This window comes from Lissotriton helveticus, chromosome 1_1 (genome assembly GCF_964261635.1).
Source record: "Lissotriton helveticus chromosome 1_1, aLisHel1.1, whole genome shotgun sequence".
NCBI classification, from domain to species: Eukaryota; Metazoa; Chordata; class Amphibia; order Caudata; family Salamandridae; genus Lissotriton; species Lissotriton helveticus.
In genome coordinates, this window is record NC_136057.1 from 278,267,862 (window position 1) to 278,295,027 (window position 27,166).

General features: G+C 45.0%; 1 protein-coding gene across 1 annotated transcript in view; it reads right to left on the reverse strand.

Moving 5' to 3' along the window:
- Nucleotides 1-27,166, reverse strand: part of KDM7A (lysine demethylase 7A) — a 351,499-nt gene that overhangs the window by 90,931 nt on the left and 233,402 nt on the right. The window contains exon 11 of the mRNA XM_078668115.1: nucleotides 24,995-25,084. Within this exon, the coding sequence (XP_078524241.1) occupies nucleotides 24,995-25,084 (90 nt within the window). The remainder of the gene's footprint in view (nucleotides 1-24,994; nucleotides 25,085-27,166) is intronic.

Sequence of the window (27,166 nt, forward strand, 5' to 3'; positions counted from 1 at the left end):
TGAGAGGGGTGTAAAGTGGGAGATGGGGAAGAACTGCATGTATATCTAGTAGCTGTCTTTAATAATTAAAGTGTTCCTAAAGTTACAGGCCCAGCTACTTCCTTTCCCTACCTGCAATTAACCTTTAAATAAGTGTTTGATGTATGTTTCATTTTTTTTCCATGTTAGAGCTGAGTTGAGTAAACAGCAGCCCAGTGGGCCACATATAAAGGTTAGGCAGTCAGCATGCACCCCTGGGCCGTACTTTGAGTATCACTGCTCTATACCATTACATAAAATGTCAGAGTATGAAACTGATTTTTCAGGAGAAGATTGCCAAGAAAGAAAAATTACTTCAGGCAGTCCTCAAAGCACAGTGACACGAAACTGGGCAAAGGGCCAACAAGTCACACTTGCCAGGTGCATTATCAAAAATGCATAGATGCTTTTGTGCAGAACCACATGGAATCAAATTTGATGATCTGCCGAAAAATATGTAGTCTCAGATTGGGTAAGCTGTGATATCTGGTAACATTTGGGGCACTGTTTAGTGTGATGTAACCCTGAATATGGCTCAAAGCGCATTATTTGCCATAGTGGGTCTGATACAACGAAACATCTTGTGATTCGTTTGTGATCTGAAAAGCAGTCAGGCCCTTTTGACTGCAGCTACTTGACAAGGAGTGGACCTAATCAAATCACATAGGTTCAGGTGTTTCCCTAATTAGAACAAACAGGAATTTGTGTAAAGATCCTTTGGAAGGCCTGTTTGCAGTGTCCACCGTTGAGGATGTTTTTGTTAAGGCAGAAAGACCTGGTAGATCTCTGCAAGCAATCTACATGCAATGTACAAGACTCTACGTTTAAGCAGAATTGCTATATAGACTTGGGTAAGAGTGCTGGGTGGAACTCTAACTTTTAATATGCAGAATATGTTGAGTCTGTAACAGGTTACTGACATATATGCACACAGAACAATTGTCCTGTTTAGAGCTCATAAAAATGAAGCCCAGAGCATAAAGGACTTAGGTCAAGAAGAAGTCTTATTGGTTAAGTTGCTGAGAGGCATATTGCTTCCTGGATCCCAACGTGCGTGTAAGTCCAGTATAGATGTATTGCCCGGGAAGTATCAACAATGTGATGTACTTAATTTCTAAAAGTCATCTTGCACTTTAGAAAGAGAAACAACAAAACTGACTTTCTCCTTAGAGGTTAAGAATGCAGACAAGCTGTAGGAAATAGTATGCCAGCTCTTGCCTTAAAAAATGAATATTTGGTAGGAATATTTGGTAGTGGACAGAGCACCACAAAGCGGAAAAAAGGGTTTATGGTTTCCTCTTATCTATGAGCAATCCAGGAGGACAGGACTCAAAGTGAATCTACCCTCATCCTACACCCCTTCTTCAAACGCACACCGTGTTCTTCCGTTATAAGAGTAAACAAAAGCACAGTCAACAGCAATTTGGAAGAGACTGTGTGGTTCCCCAGGCCTCCAAAACATTTACCGGCTTTTCCTAGTTCATTTCTATTTTCTTACAGTTCTCGCCACGTTGTTACTACAAAGACAGGAAAACAGGGTGCTGGCCTGATACTCTGGAGGCCAAGTCAAATATAATCTAGAGTATGCACTGAAGAAGCTAGGTAAAGGCAGTGGGACATTCAGACAAAGTATACTCCCGTCATGTGTAGAGTGGTACATGTGGCTGCTTTGCAAGGGGAATGTACGGCAGAACATACAGCGATGCAGCCTTAGCTAATACAGCAAGACCTACTGTATTAGCTAAGGGTACTGCTTCTTTGACCTCCTGGGCAAGGATGGAGGATCTTCTCTTGTCCTGAGGGCCAGATATGAAACACTTTTTTTTAGTCTGGAACGGCACTGTTTATTGTAGCCCATCGAGTCCACCAGCAATGTGGGGAAAAACATTAGTCTTAGCCTCCTTCTCATACTCATTTCTGGTATCAGTGTCTATAAAAACCCACAAGACAGGGTTGCAGAAAGATACACCAGGTAGTGAGACTTTTTTGTTTTGGGGGGCATGCATTACATGAATACGTGATGGGGCTCTGCTGGACCACATGGAGACTATTTAAGATATATATTGTATCCCACTTTCACTCCCAGATGTGAGTTCAGTTCTGAGCATGAGCAAAGGAATAAATAGTCAGTTCCCCAATAGATAACAGTGAAAAGGATAATATCAGATGCAAATGAAAGCCTATAGAGACAGGTCCAATATATTTTTTCAGTGTGTTACACGTTCATGACAACTGTTGCGAGATTCATCCAAATCTTCACCGACTCAAGTCCTGAACTGTAGCCAGGGCTCCGCGATTAAGGATACAGGTCCATAGATGCACCACAGGTCAAGAGTCATGGCTATGCTGTTTGACTGATTAGAAGTAGATCAATATCAGGCTAGAGAAGCTGGTCTTTCATTTCCCGATTATGACTTTTATGTACTGAGAGGCTCCACACACAGCATGGCTGACACCAACAAGCATTTGCAATGCGTTACGCATTTACGAGACTTTGAGCTATGGCCATTGTAAAATTCAATAGCTTAAATTCTCGCAAAATACATACCTATTGAATTGCAAATATTTTTTGGTTTCTAAGTGCCCCATGACGCACTTGCACGTGAATAGAGGCCATGTCCCTTTCTTTACACGAGCTGCATCTAAAGAAAGGGGAGCAGTCACCATTGAAGTGAAAGCGCATTATGGGGCATTTTTACCAAAAAAGCATTTACTTGAAAAAGTGTTTATTTTATTGGCGACCACATCCCTTTCTTTAGATACGGCTCAACTAAAGAAAGGGGTGTGACCTCTATTAACGCGCAAGAGTGGCATGGGGGCTTGGAAAACCTAAAAAATATTCGGAAAGCAATAGAGTTCGCATTTGCGAGTTTAAGCTATTGTCATTTACAATACCAATAGCTCAAACTCTCGCAAATGCGAGACCTATTGCATCGCAAATAAGGGGCAGCCATTGACCTGGCTGCTTGGAAAGTGAAAGCGTGCAAGTTGCACTAAATGTTGCAGGAAAGCACGATGTGCCTGCAGTAGGACAAACGTCACTAAAGAAAATAGTACTTACAGACTAAACACAGACCATGTAATGGAAGTAAAAGGGCAAGTCCTCATGGGAGGTTACAAATGAAGACAAGACGGTACTAAGGCGGGACTAACAAGCCGATTACCGAACCAGAAACCCAAAGACAGAAGCTAATGAAGAATATGGGCAGAGTGGGCAGGGCTTCAAGTCCATACTCTAATACAGCATGCCTCGCAGAACAGCGCATGCACTGCCCAGACTCGACTTAAAAGGGACTACATCTATGGTACCAGTGATCCTTATCCACATACAATTGGTACTGTGATAGTGTGACAAATTGGGGACCCTAGAATGTGTTGTAGTTGGGACACCGGGCACTTCTGCATCTGTGTAAATTTTAGACTTTTGTAGCATTTTGGACAAAAGACCACTGTTAGGCCGAGAAAGTGCCCTGCGGTGAGCCTGTGTTAAGTTATGAATGTACCTCAGCCCAAGATTAGTGTTAGAGATGACTGATTCAGTCTAAATCCTTTCCTCAGGATCTGTCCGAAAAGAATAGGTCAAGGGACAAGTGCTCAAAACCTTCATCTCAATGGTATTCACTCTAGGAGAACTAACATCTCCTAGAGTTCATAGAACAAAATGCCTAGCCGAAAAATAAAACTAGGTGGTCAGAGCAAGGTAGCATCCTCATAGGCTGGGAGGGAAAAATATCAGACAAAAAGAGAATTATGGAAAACAAGTGTACCGTTGGGCTTGGCCATTGGGCCATAGGTTCCAAGCACATGCCAGGCTGTCAAAATGCTTAACATTTTTTTCTGTAAAAGTATAGTTGCAAAGCAGTAACATGGGCAACTCCTGTTTTTTTTAACATCAATACTCTTTGTAAATGGTGCAGAGTGTTTATGCACATGCCCAGGCTATGTAATGGCTAAAAACTGAGTTCTGGGTAAGAGCTAAGGTCTCCACTTGCACTGAAAGGGCAACCCACCGGTCTGCAGTAACAGTTTTTAAGTCGAAGCAAGTATTTTCATGATCAATGGGAGCGGATAAGAAGCCACACGACAGTAAAAGATGTAAACAATTATGCTGTCATTCGTATAGGCACATGTGATAGACTGTTTTTGACTCATACCATTTTAAATGCCCTTTTTTTGATGCTCAAACTCTTGTTGCATGTAGTCACAGAGATAGATAAGCAAGTGGGAGGAAGAGGAAAAGGGATGGGGAGATTAGACTGGGCAGGAGGGGAAAAGGAAAGTAAAGGATAGTGGCTCGATGGGAGGATGGAATGAGTTTAATACAGAGATTTTAGGCCTAAGGTGCAGGCTAAAAGTGATGAGGTGGGAATGTGACAGACAGGGAGCGACTGGCAGAGGTAACCATTTACAAGGAGATGGAGGAGGAAAACAACAGTAGGCTTTAGAAGGAAAGATTGAATAAATTCCAGAGGAATGAGCAATGGCCACAAGAGAGATCATGAAGAAAAATGGACCAGAAAAGTAATTGAACTGTGACAGCTGGTGGGAGACGGGAACTGAACAAGAGAAGAGGGCTGACGAATGGAGCAGGTAGGGACAGAAAATGGCAAGGAAATTCACACTGGGTATCCCCTCTGTAGGTTCTAGTAAGTCTCTCTGTAAGGAACAAACAGGCTTGTGCGACTTCAAATTGGACTGCCTGGCCACTGTGCATTATTGGGTGGCATTCAAAAGATGTAGTTTCCGGCACACCATTTCAAGACGCCTGTAATAGGCAAAGCTGTTCAGTCCTTAACTTTCCATTGAAATTGCTGTTTAGTGCAAGATTGTTGGGCAATTTCCTAAATTAAAAATTGGGCTCCGAGCACCTGCAGTCATTGAGGTAACTCAGTTTAAGTCCTGGTTTACCCTATCCATCTCAGAAAGAGCAGTATGGAAAGCTTCACTGTACATGATGAATGGAAAACATCCAAGTGCTATTTCTTCTTTAGAAAAACAAAAACGGAAAAAAACTTGATCAGAGTGACACAGATGGTAATGGTACTCAAGCAAAAGTCAAGGCTAGTAACGTTTTTGTGCCAGTTATGAAGTCTTTTCACTACATATTCAGAAAACAAGGCTGATTTTGTCACACTGACTATGATGCTGTAATGTGCTCTGGTGCCCCATGAGGCGTGGTTCGCACAAAACAACCTGTAATAAAATAAAATACAATTAATTAATCACAAGGCACAGGAGGCACAGATCCTTACACATTAGCAAACAGAAGACAGGAGAATAGTGCATTTTATCTCGAGTTAAGTCTTGAAAATGGCTTTCAACTCAGTGTTGACATAGAAATCTTAACTGAAAGGATTACTTACCTTTAATTTGAACTGCAAATATCTTATGGATCAAAAACAGAAGCACACTATAAACTTTCCTGTTGATACGTGATGTCACAATAAAAAGGATAACATTTTACCTTTCAATACGACTGAAGTTTGCTCTGTAGGCAGTTTGACAAAAAGTATTAACTTAGTCGCTTTTTTTTTTTTTTTAAATCGGACTTGACAGTGCAGCTGTAGTCAGACCTTGGGTGATCAAAAAAAAAAAAAAGAATTCAGGAATACTACATACAGGGACTGCAGCTCTGCCCATGATGTTGGTTTATCAGAGTAGCCTGTGATTTGTCAAAAGTTGTGTACTTCCACAGAGTGCAGTTACCTTCCAACCAGCTGTGATCATGTTTTCACCCTGTTGCTTACGCCAGGCTCGTTATCAAGCAAAGCCAGTGTGTTTGGCCTCTCGGTCACACACAAGACACTGATAAATGGAGCCATTTCAAGCCACACAAATGCTACCAATTCTGCTAAACAACGACTTCTAGATAAGTATGGTGTTGGTTTTTTTCTAGTTGCCATGTGTGAAAGTTTATGCACCATGCAGGACGGCTTTGTTGGCTATTGTGGCAAGCCAATGACTACGGTTATAAACTAGTTCTGTTTATTTTGACACGTTATAATAAAGGTAGTAGGTCTGATATTTATGTCTAAAGAATATGCCAAAGTTAATAGGTATTTAAGGTTGGATTGTTATTCCTCTGTATTAAAGCCTACAAAGACATTTTGTTACATAGATTGTCACACTACTGTAATGGGTAATGCCTTAGGTGTTGGCAAACCTTTAAAGATGACTGCTTCAAGAGGAATTATGGAAGATATAGTTTATTTACAAGCAGGTACAGGTAAATACATCCACATACCAAGAAGTCAATCTGGTAACTGAACTCATCACATTCCAGAATAGTCATGAGGTATTATAGAATCACTGCACCTAGTGTAGCTATGGATACGCAGAATGCAAGGATACCACATACCCCTCTGCCAAACTGCGTCAATAGAAGATTTGCACTATGATAATCGTTGTTAGGCCATAAGATTAGACCTAGTATTTGGTTTTGCTAACTGGAATGTCTACATGTCTATTTTTGCAACTGTATGCCTGATGGTTGCCTTTTTGGAAAACTTGTGCTCAATACAGAAAGCTTGTATTAGTTATAGTGACAAGCAAATTATATAGGGTATAGGCTGATTGGTTCACTGGTAACGGTTATGACTGAAACCACAGGCCTGATCTCTGCCGTAACATGTAAATGCAAAGGCAGTGGGTTGACTAACTTACTGGGAAGAGCATTTGTTCACAGTTGTCACGCTGTGTTACGGGCTAAAAACAGGTATTTTGTTACATGAAATCTCTCAGATTACCAAAGTGGGCACGGTTGTGGTGTTTGTCATCCTTTTGACAAACACCACCTTTTGAGTTTCATTGTGATAATCCTTGTTAGCCACTTCTGAGAGGGGCTGTGTACTGTTTCGCTTGCTGCAATTTTGTACATTTGTAATTTTATAAATCTGTATGACGGTTGGCCGCTTATGAGCACATCAGTAAGCATATGCTGGTTATGGTGCCGAACCAATGGTAAAGGATAACCATTACAGATTCACTGGAAAAGGTCATGTCCTATTTCATAGGTTTGATAATTTTATTATGAAAACTTATGAGAAAGCCTGTAGGCCTGACTTACTTACTGCGAGGATACAGACCTTGAAGAGTGGATTGTTATTACACTGTAGTCACATCTTGAAGGCGGGTATTGTGTTAAGGGGATAGATGTGCAATGTGATCTTCCTTATTAGGCTCTCTCACAGGGGATTTAATATAGTTCTGACAGCTGTAATTTTGCACATATTTGTAATTTTATCACAGTGCACTTGATAGTTGCCTTATGATGAGAAGCCAATGATAAAGGGCTGAAGGTCGGATTGGTTAATTGGGAAACGTGCTGGCTGCCATAGTTCTGCTCTGTTTGCATCACAGTTACATTACAGGCAACGGTAATAGGTCTCATTTTGAAAGACATGTTAACTGCAATATATCTGTGGGTAATATACACATGATGGATCTTATATTTTGTGATATTCCAGTCTGTAGGAACTTTATACCCACGTAATGGTTCTCTACAAGTCAAATGGGGAAGAGGAAGAATGTCTCATGAGACATTTGGCATACTAATGTTAGATGGTGAGAGACAATGGGGTTCTGATTTAGTAACCCTCCCCCCACACACACAAACACTTTTTGCCTGGCTTTTGAGGCAATTTTGACTGTAGAGTACTGGGTCTCTGCTGTCTAAGTTCCCAGTACGAGTGTTCTTTCCCTAAAACTGTACCCCAATTGGCCTTTCAGGGCCCCTGTAAGTCCCTTGTAAATGATACCTGTGTGCCTAGGGCACGGGGACAGAAGAGGGTCCCCTAGGGACCCCTCACCTTGCCCATGCAGACTGACAATGCAGAATGCATGGCCTTAGGCAGACAAAACAACTGTCAACATAGCACACCGCCTATGTGCCCTGCCCACTAGCACTGCTAAATATATAGATAAGTCTTGCAGGCCTTACCAGCCCTAAGGCAGGGTGAACTAGATCACAGGTGTGGGCTTATCTGCCTGAGCAGATATGTCCCCACAGTATTAGGAGCTATTCCTTAATATTTTAAGTCACAGGGAAGCCATGAAGAGTATAGTGGAGGAGTGTGGCTCACTGATTAGAGCGGCAGACCCTGATGCAGAGGTCTGGCCCGGGACCGGGGTTCAATTCCCGACGCGGCAGGGTCCTGAGCCCAAAATGTCCACGGACTCGATAATTCTCGCCTCAGTGCCTATTCTAATCATGGGGTCCCACGCTGCAACTCTGGGCAATAGTTGCTTAATCTCCACTACGGCGGCCCACCCGCTGCGGGATGCCTGGCTTTCACCCTGGGGATACCCAGTAGGGGTTATCTCACAGGGAAAAGCCAGGACGGGTTCCCAAGGCAAGCGCCTTGATGCCTTCGGGTGATACGTGCGCTATATAAGTCGCAATACATACATACATATATGGCCTAGGAACTTGACAACTCGAGTTCCACTGCACCATGATGGCTTACCTGAACCTAGGAGTGTTTGGTACCAAACAGCTCCTTGTAATAGATCCACACTGATGCCAAGGTGCGATTCATTAGACCATGTACTCAGAGGGCACCTCATAGGTGCTCCCTGAACACCTACCAACCCTAATGTCGGCACTGGCCATCTTTAGGCAGTCAGCCACACACAGACATTTGGACCCCTGGGTAGAGAGCATCTGCTCTCTGGGACCAGAAACATTGCACATTTTGGGCAGAGGTGGTACTCCTCTTCCCAGAGGATAGGCCAGTGCTCGAAGGGGAAGCTTTAAGGGCTTGTCGCCTTTGTAATATGATCTCCAACCTCGGCTGCTTGCAGCAGATGGCAGCTGCCTGTTTACACCCCCACTTTGGGCAGGAAACTTAGAAAAGCTAGGAGGTGTTCCCACATTTGCCAACTCCATCCCTCAGGTGGAGAAGAAGCACAGTCTGGAGCCTCTGGATTCACACTGCAGGCACTACTGTGAAGATTAGGAGCGGTCAGCTAATGCTGGACACGATGACAGGATCGCTGGCAAGACTTCACTGCACAGGTGAGCCACTTGGACGCAGGCCGTGGGCGTCGGGTGCAGAGTGGCAGGGATCGCGGTTCTAGCTGGATCCGGAGCACTTCAGTCTTTTCTGCAGGGTTGTCTACTTTTCGGTCGTCGCAGATCTGGTTTCCAGGTATGGGGGAGCCACCTTAATATAAGATTATGGGGCGTTTTATGAGAGTAGCAGGTAGGGCCAATGGGCACATTACCTGGGGTGACTACACCCTCTATTATGCTACTCATCTGTGGGCATAGACCTAGCCCTGATTGGAGGGGTCTACCCATCTTCAAGATGGCGGGGACTGAAAGATGTGCTTCACCTCGCCTCCCCCATCTTAGGTGGGCACACCTCCTATTCTTAGTTTTTCCCACCGGTTTTCCCACCTGAGGTAGGAGTGTAAACCAGGGGCTGCCATCTGCTGCTAGCAGCAGACACTGTGGGTCCCATTACAGAGGCGACAGGCCTTTGGAGCTTCCCTCTTCGAGCACTGGCCCATCCTAGGGGAGGAGGTATGACACGTCTGCCCAAGATATGCATGGTTTCTGGTCCCAGAGAGCAGGGGCTCTCTACCCAGGGGTCCAGAAACATTTCTGGTGTGTGGCTGGCTGCCTACAGCCGATCAGAGGACACAACCGGGTTGGCAGGTTTATCAGGGGCACCTCTGTGGTGCCCTCTGGTACATGGTGCAATAAATCCCACATTGGCATCAGTGTGGATTTATTGCAAGGAGTAGTTTGGTACGAAAGACTCCTGGGTACACTGAAGCCATCACGGTGATGTGGACTAGAGTTGTCGAGTTTCAGGCCCATGTACTCTCTATGGCTTCCCTGGCACTTACAACATTAGGGAATGGGCCCCAATATTGTAGGGGCATATCTGCTCATGCAGATATGCCTCATCTGTGGTATAGTGCACCCTGCTAGAGGGGTGACTTACCTATGCCTTCAGGCAGTGGTAGCTGGCATGGCACTAGACTGTCGTTTTCTCTTTCACAGGTGCATGCAAGCTGTAAGGGCAGTGGCATGGTCCCAGAGAGAGGTGACCCAAGGGACCTTCTGCAGCTGCTAGGCACAGGGCTAAGGACTTACAGGGGGTAGAAGTACAAATAAGGGGTTGGTTTTTAGGGAAGAAGCACTGGCACAGGGTACCTGGTTGGCAGGGACCATGTGCACTACAATTGAACCCACATCAAAAACAGGCAAAAAGTGGGGGGCTAACCGCGCAAGAGAGTCACTGTCTAACAGATGGTCACCTCAATCTAGTAGATACATCTCCATGTCCTAAATGACACTAGAAACCCTGCATAGGCATCACCACTACATTGTCTACAGGCAGCAATAATTTTTAAATAAAGTGGTATTTGAGTGGTATCCATGCAGCCAACTTTACAAGAAGCATGGCGAAAGCTAGAACGGTAGGATGAGAGAGCAACTACTAATTCTTGATCTAATGAAACAGCTGTAGCCAGTGCAGAACACTGTCTAACCCCATCTCTCCCAGGCGAGAAAGAAGGATGAGGTGACAGCATCAAATGCAGTAAAAAGGTCTAAAAGTGTGAATAATGTAGGTCGCCAGAATCAAGAAAACAAATGTCTAATGTATCAACCAGGACAAAGTCCTATAATCTAGTGTGAAACTTGTCTGGGCTGGACACAAAATGATTCAACCTAATTAGACCCTTCCATATTGACCCATCTTTCCATGATCTTGGCGGGAAGAGTGAGAAGAACTGTGTGATGCGTACAAGAGTTTCATGTTTCACTCTAGCCTGAAAGTGCTTCCTAAAGACAGTGTTCTTTGGAACTTCAACACAGGTATTTTGACACTGACCAGACCTCTCTGGGTGAGATAGTATGCCAGGTGTTTAACAATCCTGCCAGGTGGTTCATAATCGGGGCAAAGCACTGATGCTCCAGCCAACTTCAAAAGTGTAGTGTCTCTTGGCTCAGAACCCCCACTCTACCCTGCTTATTGCAATATCACATGCCAGTGGTTGTGTCCTTCAGAACCTGCACCATCCTTCCCTTGGGCAGCAGAAGGACTTCAACAATAAACTGATGCCCCACAGCTTCAAAACATTGAGGTGGTGCCTGGTTTCTGCCAGAGAGTAGAGTCCTTTGATTTTTACCTCTCCAAGACAACCTCCCAACCAAGCATGTATGCATCGGTGAATACGGTCAGCTAAGGTTGGGGAAGGGAGAGGGCAGCCGTGGCACAGGGTGGGGTTGAGCTGCTATCACTGCAGATCTCGGGTAGTCTGCTCTGAAACCTGGATGACATCCGACACATTTCCTTGGGGCTGGTCTCGGAGTCCACATAAGTCACATGCATGAGGCAAGCAGGTCAAGAAGCCTCTGAGCCGTTCTCACCAAGATACAGGACAGAGGCTGAAACAGTAGGATCATAGTCTGAATGTCCTGCACTCATTGTGATGAAAGAAAGGTCGTGAACTGCTTAGTGTCCAGAAAAGCTCCTAAAAAAGTAGCTACTGCAAATTACTCAAATTCAACTTTGGATCATTAATAGAGAACCTCGAGGATGTAGTGTAGGCCACCATCGGTTGAAGATGAGCTCACCTTCAACAGGCAGCCAATTGAGGCAGAAAAAACAAACTGGTATCACCAACCTTCAAAAATAGTTGGCAACCACTGCCTTCACTTTCGTTAACAACTGAGGGATGCTGTGAAGTCTGAATTGAAGCACAGCAAGCTAAAATGCTCCTGACTGATCTTGACCCACAGTTATCTACTGTAGGACTGCATGATGGCCACAAGAAAATATGCCTCTTGTAGGTACAAGGCTAACATCCTGTTGCCCAGATCCAGGGTAGACCGAATTTGGGCCAATGTGACCATTTTAAATGTGTTCTTTGTAGGATGGCATTCAGAGAGTAAAGATCTACAAGAGGATGAAGGCCTTCCACCTTTTACAGTACAAGGAAATAGCAGGAGTACTAAAATAGTCCCCATTTCTGAATCCGGTACCTTGTCTATGGGTATCTCTGAGAAAAGCCTGCACCTTGTGTCGTAAGATCTGGAGATGCTTTTCTGAAAGATGCTCTGATGGGTGAAAAATGTGGCAGGTCTGCAAGGAATGGAAGGACATAGCCCTGCTAAATGATATGGAGGGTTCCATCTATCAGACTTGACAGTTTGTCACATTTGGCGACTATTTTTGATTCTGTCTACCACATGGTCAGCATGCTTCTAAGGGTAAGCTAAAGAGACTTGATGGCCGATGCCGTAGGGGACTGAAAAGGTCCCTGGTGACCTGTACATTACCTACCTGACCCCCATCCACCACCAAGAAAGGGTCCCCAAGAATTAAGGGACTGAGCACTGCAGCATGGCAGGGCCATCTGGTATTGCCTGTATGCCAAATTTCTGGAGTAGCCTTGAGAGGGCCAACATTGAGGTGGGAACTGTCTAGATGTCAAATGGCCCAAAGAGCACACCATGGCCTGGCTTCCCTTGAATGGTTCTAGGCAGGAATCAACCTATTCACTAAAAAGAAAGAGAGGACCTATTGCAAGGCATATCCATAACAGATGCCTGCAGATCATCAAAAAAACCTTTGGATCTCATCCACAATTGTGGACGGAGCACTATGCAAAGGCAAACTGCTTGTGACAAACAATCGGCAGGGTCATGGCCAGCCCGAATCACATACTGAGTCAAGGAGCGCATAAATTCTTACGGAACGCTGGCAAGATCTCAATGGCTATGTCCCATAGGGCACGTGCACATCATCCCACTGGGCAACCTGTATAGACCGACCTTAAAGATAGGCTGGCGGAAGAAAACTTTAGTTTGCCTCGATTTGCTTTAACTACCTATCTGGGTATTGTAGGAAATAAATTGGGATTTACTTGGCTGGTGGAATCCTGGACCACCAGACTACAGAGTAGGGTGTTGAGTAAACATATCTTGGTGACCTGGCACAAGCTAATGGCGTCTGGGTACCTGCCTCTTAAATGGCGGCAAGAGTGTGGCTTCGACCAGGTTCCTATGAATGTACCAGTGCTTCGCAGACTAGAAGTAAAATCTGCTTGAGTAGATCAGTCCGGACCTACTCAGAAGGACATTTTGTGGTTCCAGAACCTCAGCAGCACATCTAATCACTACTGCAAAGGAAGTACTTTCTTTTGTTAGCAGCCCAGAGAGGAGGAACGATGCCAGTATCAGGCAACACAAGTATTTACTTACCTGTAACTCCAGTTGTCCAGCAGTGGTATCTTTCATGTATTCATATGATTGAATCATTCCATGTTGTTAGGCTGGGAACCCGCAGTAATCCTAAATAGCCGTAAACAGTGCTAAAATGGCCATGAGCGCCGTGTTTGCTAGAGCCCTGTCCATGAATAACCAACCCTTCTCAGATTCAGGCCTAGACCACTATTAAATATCAAATGTGGGCAACGCAATGGATGCGCAAACCCCCCTGGTCTGGGGGCAGCCAGCTATGGGCACGACTCATCCAAGGGCGCCTACCCAACCACACAAAATTTTGCATAGCCCACTGTAGGGTCGAGTGTACCCTGTGAAGGCCACATCTGTAATGTTAGAAATTTGTATAAGATTCTGGGGAGGACCGTCATCTTCAGTGCCGCTATACTACCCACCCACGCGAGTAGATAGCGTTGCCAGTGCGCTAAGCCCCCTTTGACTCTCCCAAGTATTTCTTGATAGTTAATAAAAAAGGCGATCTCCCGTATAGAGGGGGCCAGCTGGATGACCCGGTAAAGATGAATATTTTAGACTTTTTTTTATCTAACTCTAACACGTGTAGGAGCATTTGAGTAGGTTTTATTATATCTATCCACGATGAAACTGTCTTTGCACCAAAAATAGTAAGACTTCCATTTTGCGCTATATGTATTTTTAGCTGCATAATAGGAAGTTTATACATGCTGTTGGCAAATCCAAGTGGCTGAAGTCAAGGTGATCAGATACCATGCTGTCTGGTTCGAGGACATGGGGTTGGTATGGAGTATCTCGCCGTGGTATGTGGAAAGGACCCTGGAGTGAGGTCTCAGTCATTTTGCCGGATGTACAGATATCAGTAATTTGCTATACCAATAACGGCATGGCCATGCCGCAGCAGTGAGGATCAGAGTACAGTGATTGGTGTTCGCCTTATTCAAAGCCCTGTGAATCAGGGGAAATTGAGAAAATGGCATATACAAAGACGTTGGATCATCTGATCAAGGGTGTTTTATCTCATGGTCCCTTGTTACAAAAACCTGCTGGTGGTGAAGTGTCATTTCTTGCAGCTGTGGGTGGCAAATAGATCAATCAGTCAAAAGCATAAAGTGAGAGCATTCGCCTGATTGTTTGGCATCCAGGACAGTATTCCACAGTATTGTGGACTACATTAAAAATGTCCCAGTCCCACAGAAGATGAGCCTCTTCCAAGAGAGTCTGGCATCACATTCCCCTTTGCTTGGTTATGTAAAAACACAGATGTCATACGGTCTTTCATGTTTAGAACTGCCTGACCTACTAGTCTTGGTAGGAATGTCTGCAGGTCTAGTCTTATGGCTGGGAGCTCTAATATACTGATGTGAAACATCTTTTCTGTGTCTGACTGGTGGCCTCTGATCAACACCTCTTGCAGGTAAGCTCCTTAGCAGTCCATAGATTGTGGCTGACCTATGCCAGGGCAGTGGGTTGTAGGAATGGCACACAGGGATGTGTCTCATGTCGGCACTTCACTTTGTTCTGCACCAAAACACGCAGCATGTGTGTGTAAAGGTACAGGGCCTCTAAGGGTACCACATTAAGTGCTGCAGCCCTTAGAGGCCTTCCCTGGCCACAATGCCGTTGGTACCCATGGTCCCTTTTACAACGGACTGACATGTGGCCAGAGAGGTGCCAATTGGGAGTACGCAATACAGTTTTGGGAAAGAACACATGCCCGGGATACCTGACTGGCAGGGGCCCAGGGCACATCAAACCAAAGTGCATCAGTAGTCTGGCAAAAAGTGTGGGGGGTGGGTGGGAGGTTACTGCAACAGAAACCCAGCTTCCTACAAACTTCCAATGCTTTCGGTGAACACAAATTTAGACATAGGTGTTAAAGGTCTAGGCCTGTCAATATCCTCCCTGGATCATCAGCAGGACTTCCCAAAGTGTAACAATCTGGAAATACTACTTCTTCAGAAGCTTGTTCATATATCGGAGGTGAAGAGTCTCCATTGTTCCGTTTTCATTTCTTATCAAGAATCTGCAATAAAATGCCTCGTTTTTCTGGGATTTAGAAACCTTTTCTTTATCTCCTATGAGCAGGGGGTGGTAAATTTCCTGTTGCAGCTCCCTCAAGTGAGATGTTTCTTTTTGGATGGGCGGACAGTTGTTTTTCAACAAATTCCAAGGTATGCCCAGTGTGTATCAACTGCTACACCCATTAGTCCGATGTTATGGATTTCCAAGCAGGGACTAAACGATCAATTCCTCACTCCCCGCCCCCAATTCTGGGATTGAGATGGAAAGGAATGAGGCTGCAGAGAGTCAAGCTCTCCTCTGGTTAGAGTACGATTGGGAGGAGCTTCTCTTCTGTCCCGATCTTCCCTATCCCCGTCTTTGATTGTGGGTATATACTTATTCATAATCAGTTTGCTGCTGGAGGTAGTATGCTCTTTCTTGACCTCCGTATTGATTGAATCATCTCTTGCAGGCTTGGCACTTATGTGAGCCACTTAAAATGGCTGAGCTGGGTTGTTGAAATTGAAGTAGTAGTAATTTTGCTATATATGTTTCTACATTGATCCTATGGAAAGCCGCATCCCCATGACTCCCAGACAGCGTGAGGCCATCAAATGTCATGTCAAGAAACTTTAATTGTTCTTTTGGACTGAATGCTGTGGATCTGAGCCAACACTGCCTTCTGAAAATATCTCTTCCCCCCCCCCCCCCGGCGAACGTCCGCTATCGAAACATCTATTGATGCATCAATGACGGCTGAAATGTTATTTCTCCTTCTTCGAGAATTGTCCAACCCTCTTTTGTCGTCTGGTAGGAGGTCAAGCAGTGGCGAGATGTCCTACAACATTTGGACATCATAACAGCCTAAAATTGCTACAGTATTGGCAGCTTTGAGTATGTTACCATGAAACTAATTCTGCAGCCCAAATTATCTATTTAACTGCTGTCTTTCAGGAGGAGTGGATAATGGCATGATAGTTATAAAATCAGCAGCCCACCAAAGAACCCTAAGTCCAGCTTCATATGGCAGGTAAGGCAAGCTGCGTCGGAATCCTAGGTCTTATACTTGTTCTGTAGTCATGATATCACTTTTGCAACTGTTGTTGACATGATCATCGGATTCAAATCTTCCAACCAGAAACAATCTAGTAAACAAATGGATTTTAAGGTCTTACGTGGCTGTTCCTTGAAGTCATAAAGGAAGCATTGTTGTTCTACCAAAGTCATTGGTAAACTGAACAATTTAGCTGCTCTCTCCATCAGAGCATGAACGAGGGCTATATTATCCATGAGCAAAACTGGCTGGTTGGATGGACTATCCTCCTCCTTGGATATGATATAAACCTCATTTTCTTCAATCATCTTCTGGCAAAGTTGAACTCCTTCCTCATCGGAATACAACCTGTGAGATGAGGCTTGCTCTACCATGTCCTTTGGAGGTCGTGGGATGACTGGGCTGTTGAACATTCTGGGAAATGGTTCCTTTGAAACTGAGGTAGGTGGTAGGGGCATAGGTAGCAAAGGAAGTGCAGATGGCACAGGAGGAGGTGGAAGATGCAACTTGGCAGGGAGAGCAGGTACCCGCAGGTGAAGTAGGCATAGATTGTCCCATAAGGTGCTGAGGCAGACATCTTTGAAAGGTGTCCTTCATTTGCTGTAGTTTAACCCCTTTGCTGCTAGGCCTTCCCCCCCCCCCCCCCCCCCCCCCACCCCCGTGCTAAGCCCTTTTTTTGGCTATTTGGGATGTTCGCGCTTAGGCCCCTGTAACTTTTTGACCACATATGGTATCCACGCCAACTTTGCGTGCTCTTCTCCCAACATTATGGGGATTCTAAAAGGTGCCCAGGGTTTGAGGATTCCCATGGAGGGGACCCAGAAATTATCCAAAATATAGCTAAATATTGTGGGGGGTTTTGAAAAATGGGGAAAAAAGGGCTACAGATCAAAGTGTCTGTGATTTTTTCCCTGCAAATGGTATCAACAAAGGGGTTGTGGTGCTGAAATCACAATTTTCTCAGCTTTCAGGGACAAGTAGACTTTAGTCGGAAAACCGATTTTTTTTTTTTTTTACATTTTTCTGGGACATAGCCTATTTTTGCTATTTTTTGTGTTTTCGACCGCCTTCCAGTTAATGGTAGAAATGGGTATGAAAGCAATAATGGGTCCTGGAAAGCTATACATTTTTAGAAAAGTAGACAACATATTGAATTCAGCAAGGGGTCATTGTTGCAGATCCTTCAAGGTTTCTTTATAGAAACTAACAGTTGAATATAGGAAAAATTGTAAATCCGCTGGGCCTTTCTGGTTGTGGGGATATATAGGACTTGTAGGTTCACCAAGATCCAGACGAACCCAGAGCCAATAACTGGGCAGTGTCTTGCAATGTTTTTTTTATTATGTACCATGTATATAGCAATTAATTTGGGAAAATATATACATGGAAAAATCGGAATGAAAGACACCTATGCATTTCTGAAATTGAAACAAAATATAGTTTAGAAACAGTAGATATTTGCACATTTCCAAAATTGTGAGTACCCATACTAGCATGAGCATTGTAGGTCACTTTTCGAAATGACTTCTTTACACATTGTCTTTAATTTGGATGGCAGAAATGCATCTAAAGTCAATAGGTAAAAACAGTTGCTCTACAATTCTGAGTTACCCTAAGTCTCCCGATAAAAATGGTACCTCACTTTGTGGGTAGGGCTAGTGCCCACGACAGGAAACGCCTCCAAACGCAACGTGGAAGCACTTTATTTTTACAGTGAAAACTGACCCTTTTTTTGCAAACGGCCTAGCTGTAGATGTTGAACCATAGCTCTGCCGGCACCAAACCTATACATTTTTTTTTAAACTAGACACCCACGGGAATCCAGGATGGGGTGACTTGACTGCCTCTCACCACGTTCTATCACCCAGAACCCCTTGCAAACCTAAAAATGTGTTGTTTTTTAAAGAAAACACATTTTCCTCACATTTCTGTGGTGGAAAGTTCCGGAATCTGCGTGGATCCACAAAATTCCACCCACCCCGCTTTTCCAAAGTGTTCCGTGATAAATGGTACCTCACTTGTGTGGGTAGGCTAGTGCCCGCAACCGTTAACAGCCCAAAACGCAACGTGGACAAACCACATTTTCACAGTGATAACGGACCCTTTTTCTGCAAAGTGCCTAGCTGTAGATGTTGAACCATAGCTCTGCCGGCACCAAACCTATACATTTTTTTTAAACTAGACACCCACGGGAATCCAGGATGGGGTGACTGGACTGACTCTCACCAGGTTCTGTTACCCAGAATACCTTGTAATCTTCAACATTTGTAAAAAAAATTAAATTAAATAAAAAAAAACAAAACATTTTTCTCACATTTCTGTGGTGGAAATTCCACCCACCCTGCATTCCCCAAAGTCTTCTGAGAAAAATGGTACCTCACTTGTGTGGGTGGGTCAAGTACCCGCGACAGGCAAGGGCCCAAAACCTATTGAGGCGACATCAAAATTACCCATCACAAAACAACCTTGTTTTACAAGGGGGATCCCATGAGTTTTTGTCAGCGGCCATCTTGGGAAAGCTACCAAACCCACCCATTTCTGAAAACTAGACACCCGGGGGAGTCCAGCAAGGTATGGCTTGTGTAGGTCCCCTAAGATTTCCCTACCCAGAATCCCCTGCAAACCTCAAATTTAGCGGGAAAAAAATAATTTTTTCCCTCATTTCGGTGTGAGAAAGTTGTAGGATCACCGGGCTGACACAAATTTCCTGCTACCCAGCGTTCCCAATAAAAATGCTACCTCACATGTGTGGGTAGGCATAGTGGCTGCAACAGGAAATGGCCCAAATCGTGTTGTGGAGACATCAAAATTACCTATAACAAAACTACCTGCTTTGGGGGGGGGAAAGGGAGGCACCTTTTTTTTTTTGCCGCAGGCTTGCCGCCATCTAGGGAAACCTACAAACCCTACATTTCTGAAAACTAGGCACCCTGTGGAGTCCAATGAGGTATGGCTTGCTTGGATCCCCAAAGTTTCCACATCTAGAATCCCCTGCAAACCTCAAATTTAGCTGAAAAAAACCCCATATTTTCCATATATGTTTGGGTGGAATCACCGTGCCGGAACAACCACACAGCACTCTCCTTAGTGTCCCGAGTAAAATGATACCTCACTTGTGTGGGTGTCCAATGCAGAATTGGCTAAACACTTTTTTTAAATGTAGTGCTTAGAATTTGCCGGTGCTATACCCTAAATCCCTATGTTTTGGGCTCTTCCCAGTCACAGGCCCTTGCTCTACCCACACAAGTGAGGTATCATTTTACTCGGGAGACTGAGAGGAACGCTGTGGGGTAGGACATTTTTGCCGGCATGGTGATTCCACCCAAAAATATGTGGGAAGTGTGTTTTTTTCAGCTATATTTGAGGTTTGCGGTGGATTCTGGGTAGGACAAACGCAAGCCATACCTTGCTGGACTTCCCCGGGTGTGTAGTTTTTAGAAATGTGTGGGTTTGGTAAATTTCCCAAGATGGCCGCCGAGCCAGGGAGCCAAAAACATAGGGGACTCCCCCTTGCATCCTCATTACGTTTAGGCCCTTGCCCATCGCGGGTACCTGGGGCACCCACATGAGTGAGGAGCCATTTCCAGATTAACTAAACATATTTTTCACATTGCTACTGACACTACTGTAATCTTGAATGGTGTGTTCACTATTACAACACCAATAATAACAACAATTCGTATTTGTAAAGCATGAACATATCAACCCTCAAGGGTTTCAGGTCACTGGGAGCTGTCGGGGAGATTAATTGAGCTACCGCCCAGTCACATAATGCTGAACAGTCGCCAGGGGTAGAACCGTAGGCCCGCGCTCCTGAGTCAGCCGCTCTGGCATCTGTGTCACACCTCTCCTATCAATAATACTAATAGCTCAGGATACTTTTTGCTAAACATAAGTAGCTCTTGTTACAGAAAAAGTTGAAGAACAATGCAGTATACAAATTATCACCATAATGAAATCATCCCCCTGATGTCCGCTGTCATGTCCTGGTGGCAGTAATCTTTGATCGGAACTAAAAACGCTGGTGGAGCAATCGAAGGCAGCTCAGTGGGAAGGCAGTTTTTGGTTTCAATTTGAATGTATGCAGCCCATATGCATAATAATGAAGTAGGGACACAACCTTTGTCATGGCTGAGACAGCTTTAGCTCGGAGTCAGACATCAGCAAAAGGTCTCCTTCTGGTGCCGCTGGTGTCAGAACCAGCGTCAACATTGACGGGACAGGCAAAGGTACTGGAGCCTCATTGGAAGTTGGCACCAGAGTAAGAGTAGAGCCAGAGGAGGGTTCAAACTGCACAGATGACGCAGAGGGCAGATCCGCCAGCTGTAACCCGAATAGAGATGCCTGTGGATCCTTGGGGCCCACCAGCATGCTAGAGGGTACCGTAAGAGTGACAAAAATATGTAACATGGCCTTCCTAGGGGGTCTTGATCAGCTGCAATGTCACTGATGACTGGGACTCTTAGGGTGCGTTGCGGCTAATTGTGAAATCAACTATTCAAATTAGAAGCGAGACCGGTGGCAACTTTATGCCATCATGACTTCAGAGGTTAAAGACTGACAGGACAAGGAGAGTCCCCTGGACACCATGAAGAGGACCCGACACGGAAGTCCCGAGAGTGGAAGCTGATTCACCCCTCTAACAGCAGAACTTGCATGGCTTTTTCAGAAGCGTAGCAACATAAATATTTGCTTCACGGTCCCAGATACCCTTTAGGTTCAAGAGGGCACTGTGAGAAAATGCCATAGGTATGCCCCCACTTGTTGCTGAATTGCTGATGTGCTTTGACTGAGTGTGCCCTGGGCTCCTGCCAACCAGGTGCCCAGGGCCTGTGTTCCTTCCCTAAAACTGTGTTGAAACCAAAACCCAATTGGCATCTCTGGCCACCCAGGGCATGGTGACCAGAGAAGACCCCCCAAGGGCTGCAGCACCCATTGTGCCACCCTTAGGGGCCCTGTACCCTGGCACCCACACACTGCCTTTGCAGGCTGAGTTGAGGCTAAGTACAGAACTAAACAAAGAGTCGACATGGCACACCTCCGTCCGTATGCCATGCCCACAAAACCCACAGCCCTGGCATACATCAGTCACCCCTCTAGCTGGGTGCCCTATGCCAGTGGTGTGGGCACAGGTGCATGAGACCTGTGCCCCTACAGTACCCTGGGCCATTCCTGGATGATGTAAGTGTAGTGATGCTATTAAGAGTATATGGTGCTGGGAGGTTGCAATAAGAACTCCACAGCACCATAATGGCTACACTGAAGACTGACAAGTTTGATATCAAACTTCTCAGCACATTAAACCCACACTGATGCCAGTGTGGGATTTAATGTAAAATGCACCACAGAGAGCATCTTAGAGATGCCCCCTGAAACCACACAGCAGACATGTTGCTGGACCCCTGGGTGGAGAACCCTCGCTCTCCTGGGCCTGCAACAATGCACATCCTGGGACGAGGTGCCAAGCCTCCTCCCCCAGGATGGGCAGGGGAAGCTTCAAAGGCATTCCTCCTTTGTGAGCTTCTCCAGACCATTTGCTGTATTCAGCAACTGGCCCCCACCAGTTCTGACCACCACTCTGGTGGGAAGACTGGCAGGAAACGCTACGTCAAGAAGGGGGGTGTGCCAGCCTGTGCCAACTCCACCCCTCAGGTGGGAGAGGCGAGGTGAAGCATGACCCTGGGCTCCGGCCATCTTGAAGATGGGGAGCCCTGCCCAATCACAGCTAGGCTCCTACCCCCCTCCCACAGGAGAGGAGTAGGCTAGGAGGTGTACCAACCCCAGGACAGGGACCCATTGGTCCCTGCCCTTGCCCTACCTGTAACGCCGCTAAATTTAGTATTTAGAGACACCCTGAGCCTTCCTTCCTTTGACCAAAATTGGAACAACAAGAAGACCAAGAAACAAGAAGACCTGCCATGCAGCTGCTAACATAAGGAAAACGCCCACTGACTTGGCCCCAGAACCCTACAGGCCTGTTGATCCTTGAACCTGCTCCTGTGAAACTCCGACGTCTCCAGCAGATAGCAACCTCGACAACCCCAAAGGACCTGCCTATCTTGAACCTTCTATAAGACTGGGACTCCCACGAGCAGTGGTTCTGCTCCAACAGCAATACCCCTGGTGCCAGCCAGGAACCACAAATCCAGCCCACTCTGCACCCGCCAAGCCTGGCCTGTGCCTGAGTGATCCAAGATCACGAGGACGTCCGACTGGCAACTAGGACCCAAAGTCCAGTGCCCAAAGACCTTCCTTGATGACCCAGACAACACCTGCAGCCTCAGAACCAAGGACCCCTCCAACCGCGACCAGCTGAGGGTAAGATTTCCGGACGCCAAAAAACACCCCTGCACCCGGTGCCCCACGGCCCCCTGTGCCCTCCTTTGGGGTACCTACCTCTTCACCAAGATCTCAACTTACCTCTCGAAAGAGGTGGTCGCACCTGAAGAATCTCCGTCCCCGAGCCTGCAGCCTTTGTTCACTTTTTAACTTTCCCATTGGATAACATTGAGCGCCCGACGGCTCTCAATGTTATCCGCCCGAGTGCCACTTGAAGTGCAACTACTACCCTACTCTACTTCCCCACTTGCCCTGAGTAAGTGACCAGGAGCTCAGCTCCCACAGCCTCGTGGCCTGCTTGCAGCCACCAACCAAAGGCTCCTTACCATCCATTGGATTGCATTTGGCCTACTCTCTCTGCACCCGGCAGCCCCTGTGCCGCTGATGGTGTAACAACTGTACCTTTCCGATCCTGGGAGACCCCCGAGTCTATGCCCAGAACCTTAACTCCACCAGTCGAGTACTTACTTGAAAGCCGATAACTCACTTTCCTTCTATAGGCTAACATTGACCGGTTTTCACTGAAATTTCTTTTAAGTTTGGAGTTTTGAAACTTTAAAATATTCATCTAAAATCAGCCGAATAACGAGTTCCGAAATACTCACCTGTGATCCGGAGAAGCCAGTACTGTACCCTTTAGCCCAGTACTGAACCGCAGAAGTAATCCTAACTGTACTTACCAGGAACTTGAAGTTTCTTCCTTAGGAAACCATTGACTGTTTTTCTGTGTTGATTTTTGCAAACTACAAATTTTCTTTAAAAATCGTACCAAATACTAAAACGTAATTACTTACCTGTCTTAAGTAGCGGTCCCAGTGCTGAACCTAGGAGTCCAGTACTGGATTACAAAAGTAACGAGAACCTACTTTACCTGTGACTTGAATTTCCTTCCGTAGGACAACATTGCTAGTTTTTCACTGAAAAGTTTCTACGTGTCAACTTTGAAAATACATTTATATTCTTTAAAAATCACAACTGTAACCAAAATGCTTTTACTTAACTGTTTACATCTTAGGTCCTGGGACAGAATCCAGGATCCAGTTCTGGGGTTAGAAAAGTAATCCTTAAAGTAATCAACTGCATTTATGTAGAAAAACCAATTGAGCTCAATGTTAAATTGTGTTTAGAATTGTGTTGCCTATTGCAACCACTGTAGCTTTTGTACTTACAAAGTCAATTCATGCCTTTCTGCAAAGTAACTACCTGAAGTCACTCATATTGAGAAAAGTATATTTTGATACCTGTTGGTTCTAAAATAAAACTACTATATCTTTTGATATAAAAACAATTGGCCTAGAGTTCAGTTCTTGAGTGTGGGAAATTTTTTGCTAACTGAGTGTGTACAACAAATGCTTTACACTGTCCTCTGATACTGCCTTACTGCTCGCCCAAACTACCACTTTGGAGAGTAAGGTCATATCTAACTTTAACCTCTGGGGATTGGGGCCTCTATACAAACTGTACCTTACAATGGGCAAGTATATATAGAGCAACTTTCTTACATTACATTCTTCAAACAACTTGGAGCGGTGCCTAGAGCCCACACACCTTGTGCCAGTCTGTCACAGACATCTGTTTGACAGTTTGCATAGTGTGAACCCAGTAGATTTGATGGGGACATGGTTCCATTTCAATTTTTGGAAGAAAAAAAAATCAATTAGTCAAAAGAAAGGGAGTGGCGTTCTAGATTTGCAAGCAAAGGAGCTGCGGAAAAAACATTGGCATTCAACAGGCAGTACTGGTAGGCAGCTGCGGCCTATCACTTCTGGAGCAGAACTAAATCAGAGCGGGGCCACACAGCACCACTTAGCATCACACAGAAGGACTGCAAGTATGAAATTATTGAGTCTACTTTTTGACTATTTGAGTACCAAGTCTTTACCCTCCCATCTCCCCACAATGCCTCCCTGAGAAGTCTGATTGTCCACCCTCAAGAGAAGATAGGGACTAGTTTTTAGAGCTGTAGTAGGACAGACCTCAGGAGACCAGAGGGAAACTACCCCTACCACTACTGTGAACAAATAGCCCATGCCTAAAGGCCTAACTAGTAGCCCTCAAAAGGGGTGACAGAACACCTGCTCAGTAGAAAAGAACAATCTGCTTGAGCCTTGTATTGCTGCCAGGACCACGGTCTAATTGAGTACAGTAACACTAGTTAAAGTGTTTGAATTTACCCCAAAAAATATATATATTTGAGGTACAAGTAAGTCTCAATCAGTCCTCATCTGCAACACATTTCCCATCTTTTTAGGAAGACCAAAGCAGAAACTGCTCTGCTGCTTTATTCAGGTGAATTTAGACCACAGGAACCCAACTGTAAAACAAAGCATGTGTGTGTAAATTACAGTTTCATACTAGCTTACCTCTACAGAGCGGATAACTTTCGAGAGCTCCTTTACAAGATGTCCAGGCCGAATGCAGTCTGGAATTTCAAAGGCATGCTCAGATACAGACTGTAGGTAACGAAAAACATAAGTGTTAGTAAAGCATGAGAGACCAGCCTTTTCATACTAATGAACATAATGCTGCAGAGTCTTAAATCTGACAAGTAGCCCTCGACAGGCAAGTTCCGGCTTGGAAATTAAAGCCAGTATCGTGCAGCTCCCAACACTTTAAGAGGCGTCCGGAAACAAAAATGTTTAAACTCTTGGACAGGTGTTATCACTGCAGGCAAACCCACTCCAGAGTAAGCAGTTTGGACCTCACCACCAGTGAGCTACCCGCTGACCCCTGGAGTTCTGAGTATGGTGGCTCATTTATTTAGCTTTAAAAAGTATGTTGCAGAGCTGTTGGGTCCACAGGAAGAGTGAACGTTTCGCAGGCCAGCGCTTTTAAGACCGGTGACTTCACTTGACAATTCTCACATTTCATCATCAAAGACTGATGCCCTTAAAATGTTAAATTAACCCCTGCCCTTGTGCAGCCTTTTGCTACAAGTGGGCAATATATGCGCCATTCACATGTTTACGCAACAATTACCAAATCTGATTGTCACTCACCTGAGGCTGCTGGTTATCGATGATAATGTTTTCATGGACACACACCTGTAAGTCACACAATTCCTGGCACTTGCATGTGAGCTGCGAGTTAGAACTGCAATATATCTTAACTTAGAAAGGATGAGGCTCCGGTCTAAGTATGTCACTGTGATAGGTTGCACATTTTTTTCAACTAAATCTAAAAAAACTCCTTCCTCCCAATAATGTGGATCCCTTACTGTACTGAGCTATTTGTGATGGTCTAGATGTGTCATTATTTTTTGCTACAACTTTGAGAGAGTGAAATAGAAAAGTCGAGTACACTATGAAAATGATTTCCTTTCTAAACAACTTTGAGAACTGTAGCCCAGATAGACAAATCCTTTCAAGAGTGGTACCTACGCCTGACAGCAAGCAGAAGATTCTGATACAGGAGGCAGAGTCATGTTCTCTAGATGCAAAAAGTCAGCAGACAAATGGTTAAGTGACATTCTGCAAAGACACTGCTCTCAAAAGGATTTGGAGAGAAAAACAATCTTTGGTCAAAGCCAGGTGAATAACAGACTGTTTTCTTTTGATTAACAGCAAGTTGTGCTTCAGGAATACAAGTGCAGTATAACCCTGTTTAGCCACTGATGGAACCAAACGACCAGTGAAGCCACATTTCTTAATAGAAAGCGAACTTCACAAAAACTGCGATTAGAAATTCATCTACAGTTGTAGCTGGGGACACCTATCTTTACTTTATCAGAGAACTACAGTAATTTCTTGGTTTAAGAAAAAAGCGACCAGTGGCTACATGCAATAAGTGGCCAAAAACTCCCCATATTTACCAAGTGTTCACTAGTTCTCAATGCGTAAGTGCCCTAACCAGTGCGTAAGTGCCCTAACCAGTACAAAAGCCCCATGGGACAGACTGTCTATTCTCACATCCCAAGCTGAACCCTCTCCACATTTCAGGGTTGCACTGTCAAACTAGCCTGGAAAGGCAGGGAGAAGGGAATGGGGGAGGACGAGGCCTTTTCAGCAGACAAGCCATTCCCGCTCTTGCAGGGGGCTACATGAAGTGGATCACTCAGCAGCCATTATCAGGTCTGTAACACACAACACTGCCCATGGGAGACACCAGGCTGCATTTAACCAAAGAAATTAAGTCATAACTTCTCAACCCAATAAATCCCCATACTATTAACAAGATACATTACCAACATTTTCTCTACAAGAACAGTACTTCCCTATCACCTCTACTTGGACGGGTTGACTTTCAATTACAATTCCAGCCAATTTGAGGAAACAAAACGGTGGTGAAGTGGGAATAGTCACAATAGGCAACCAGAAAAAGTAAATGAAGGAAATATGTCACGCTTACGTCCCAGGAAAGCCAGAGACCTGCTTAACAAGTTGTGCACAATTGTAGAATGATGGCCAACAGTCATTTCCTTACAGATCTGACACTAGACAGTTCAATGTCCACAAAGAACAAAGCAGCAGCCACACAGCACATGGCTAACGTCCCATAAATACACAAAACAACTCACCCCTTTTAAACATCAGACA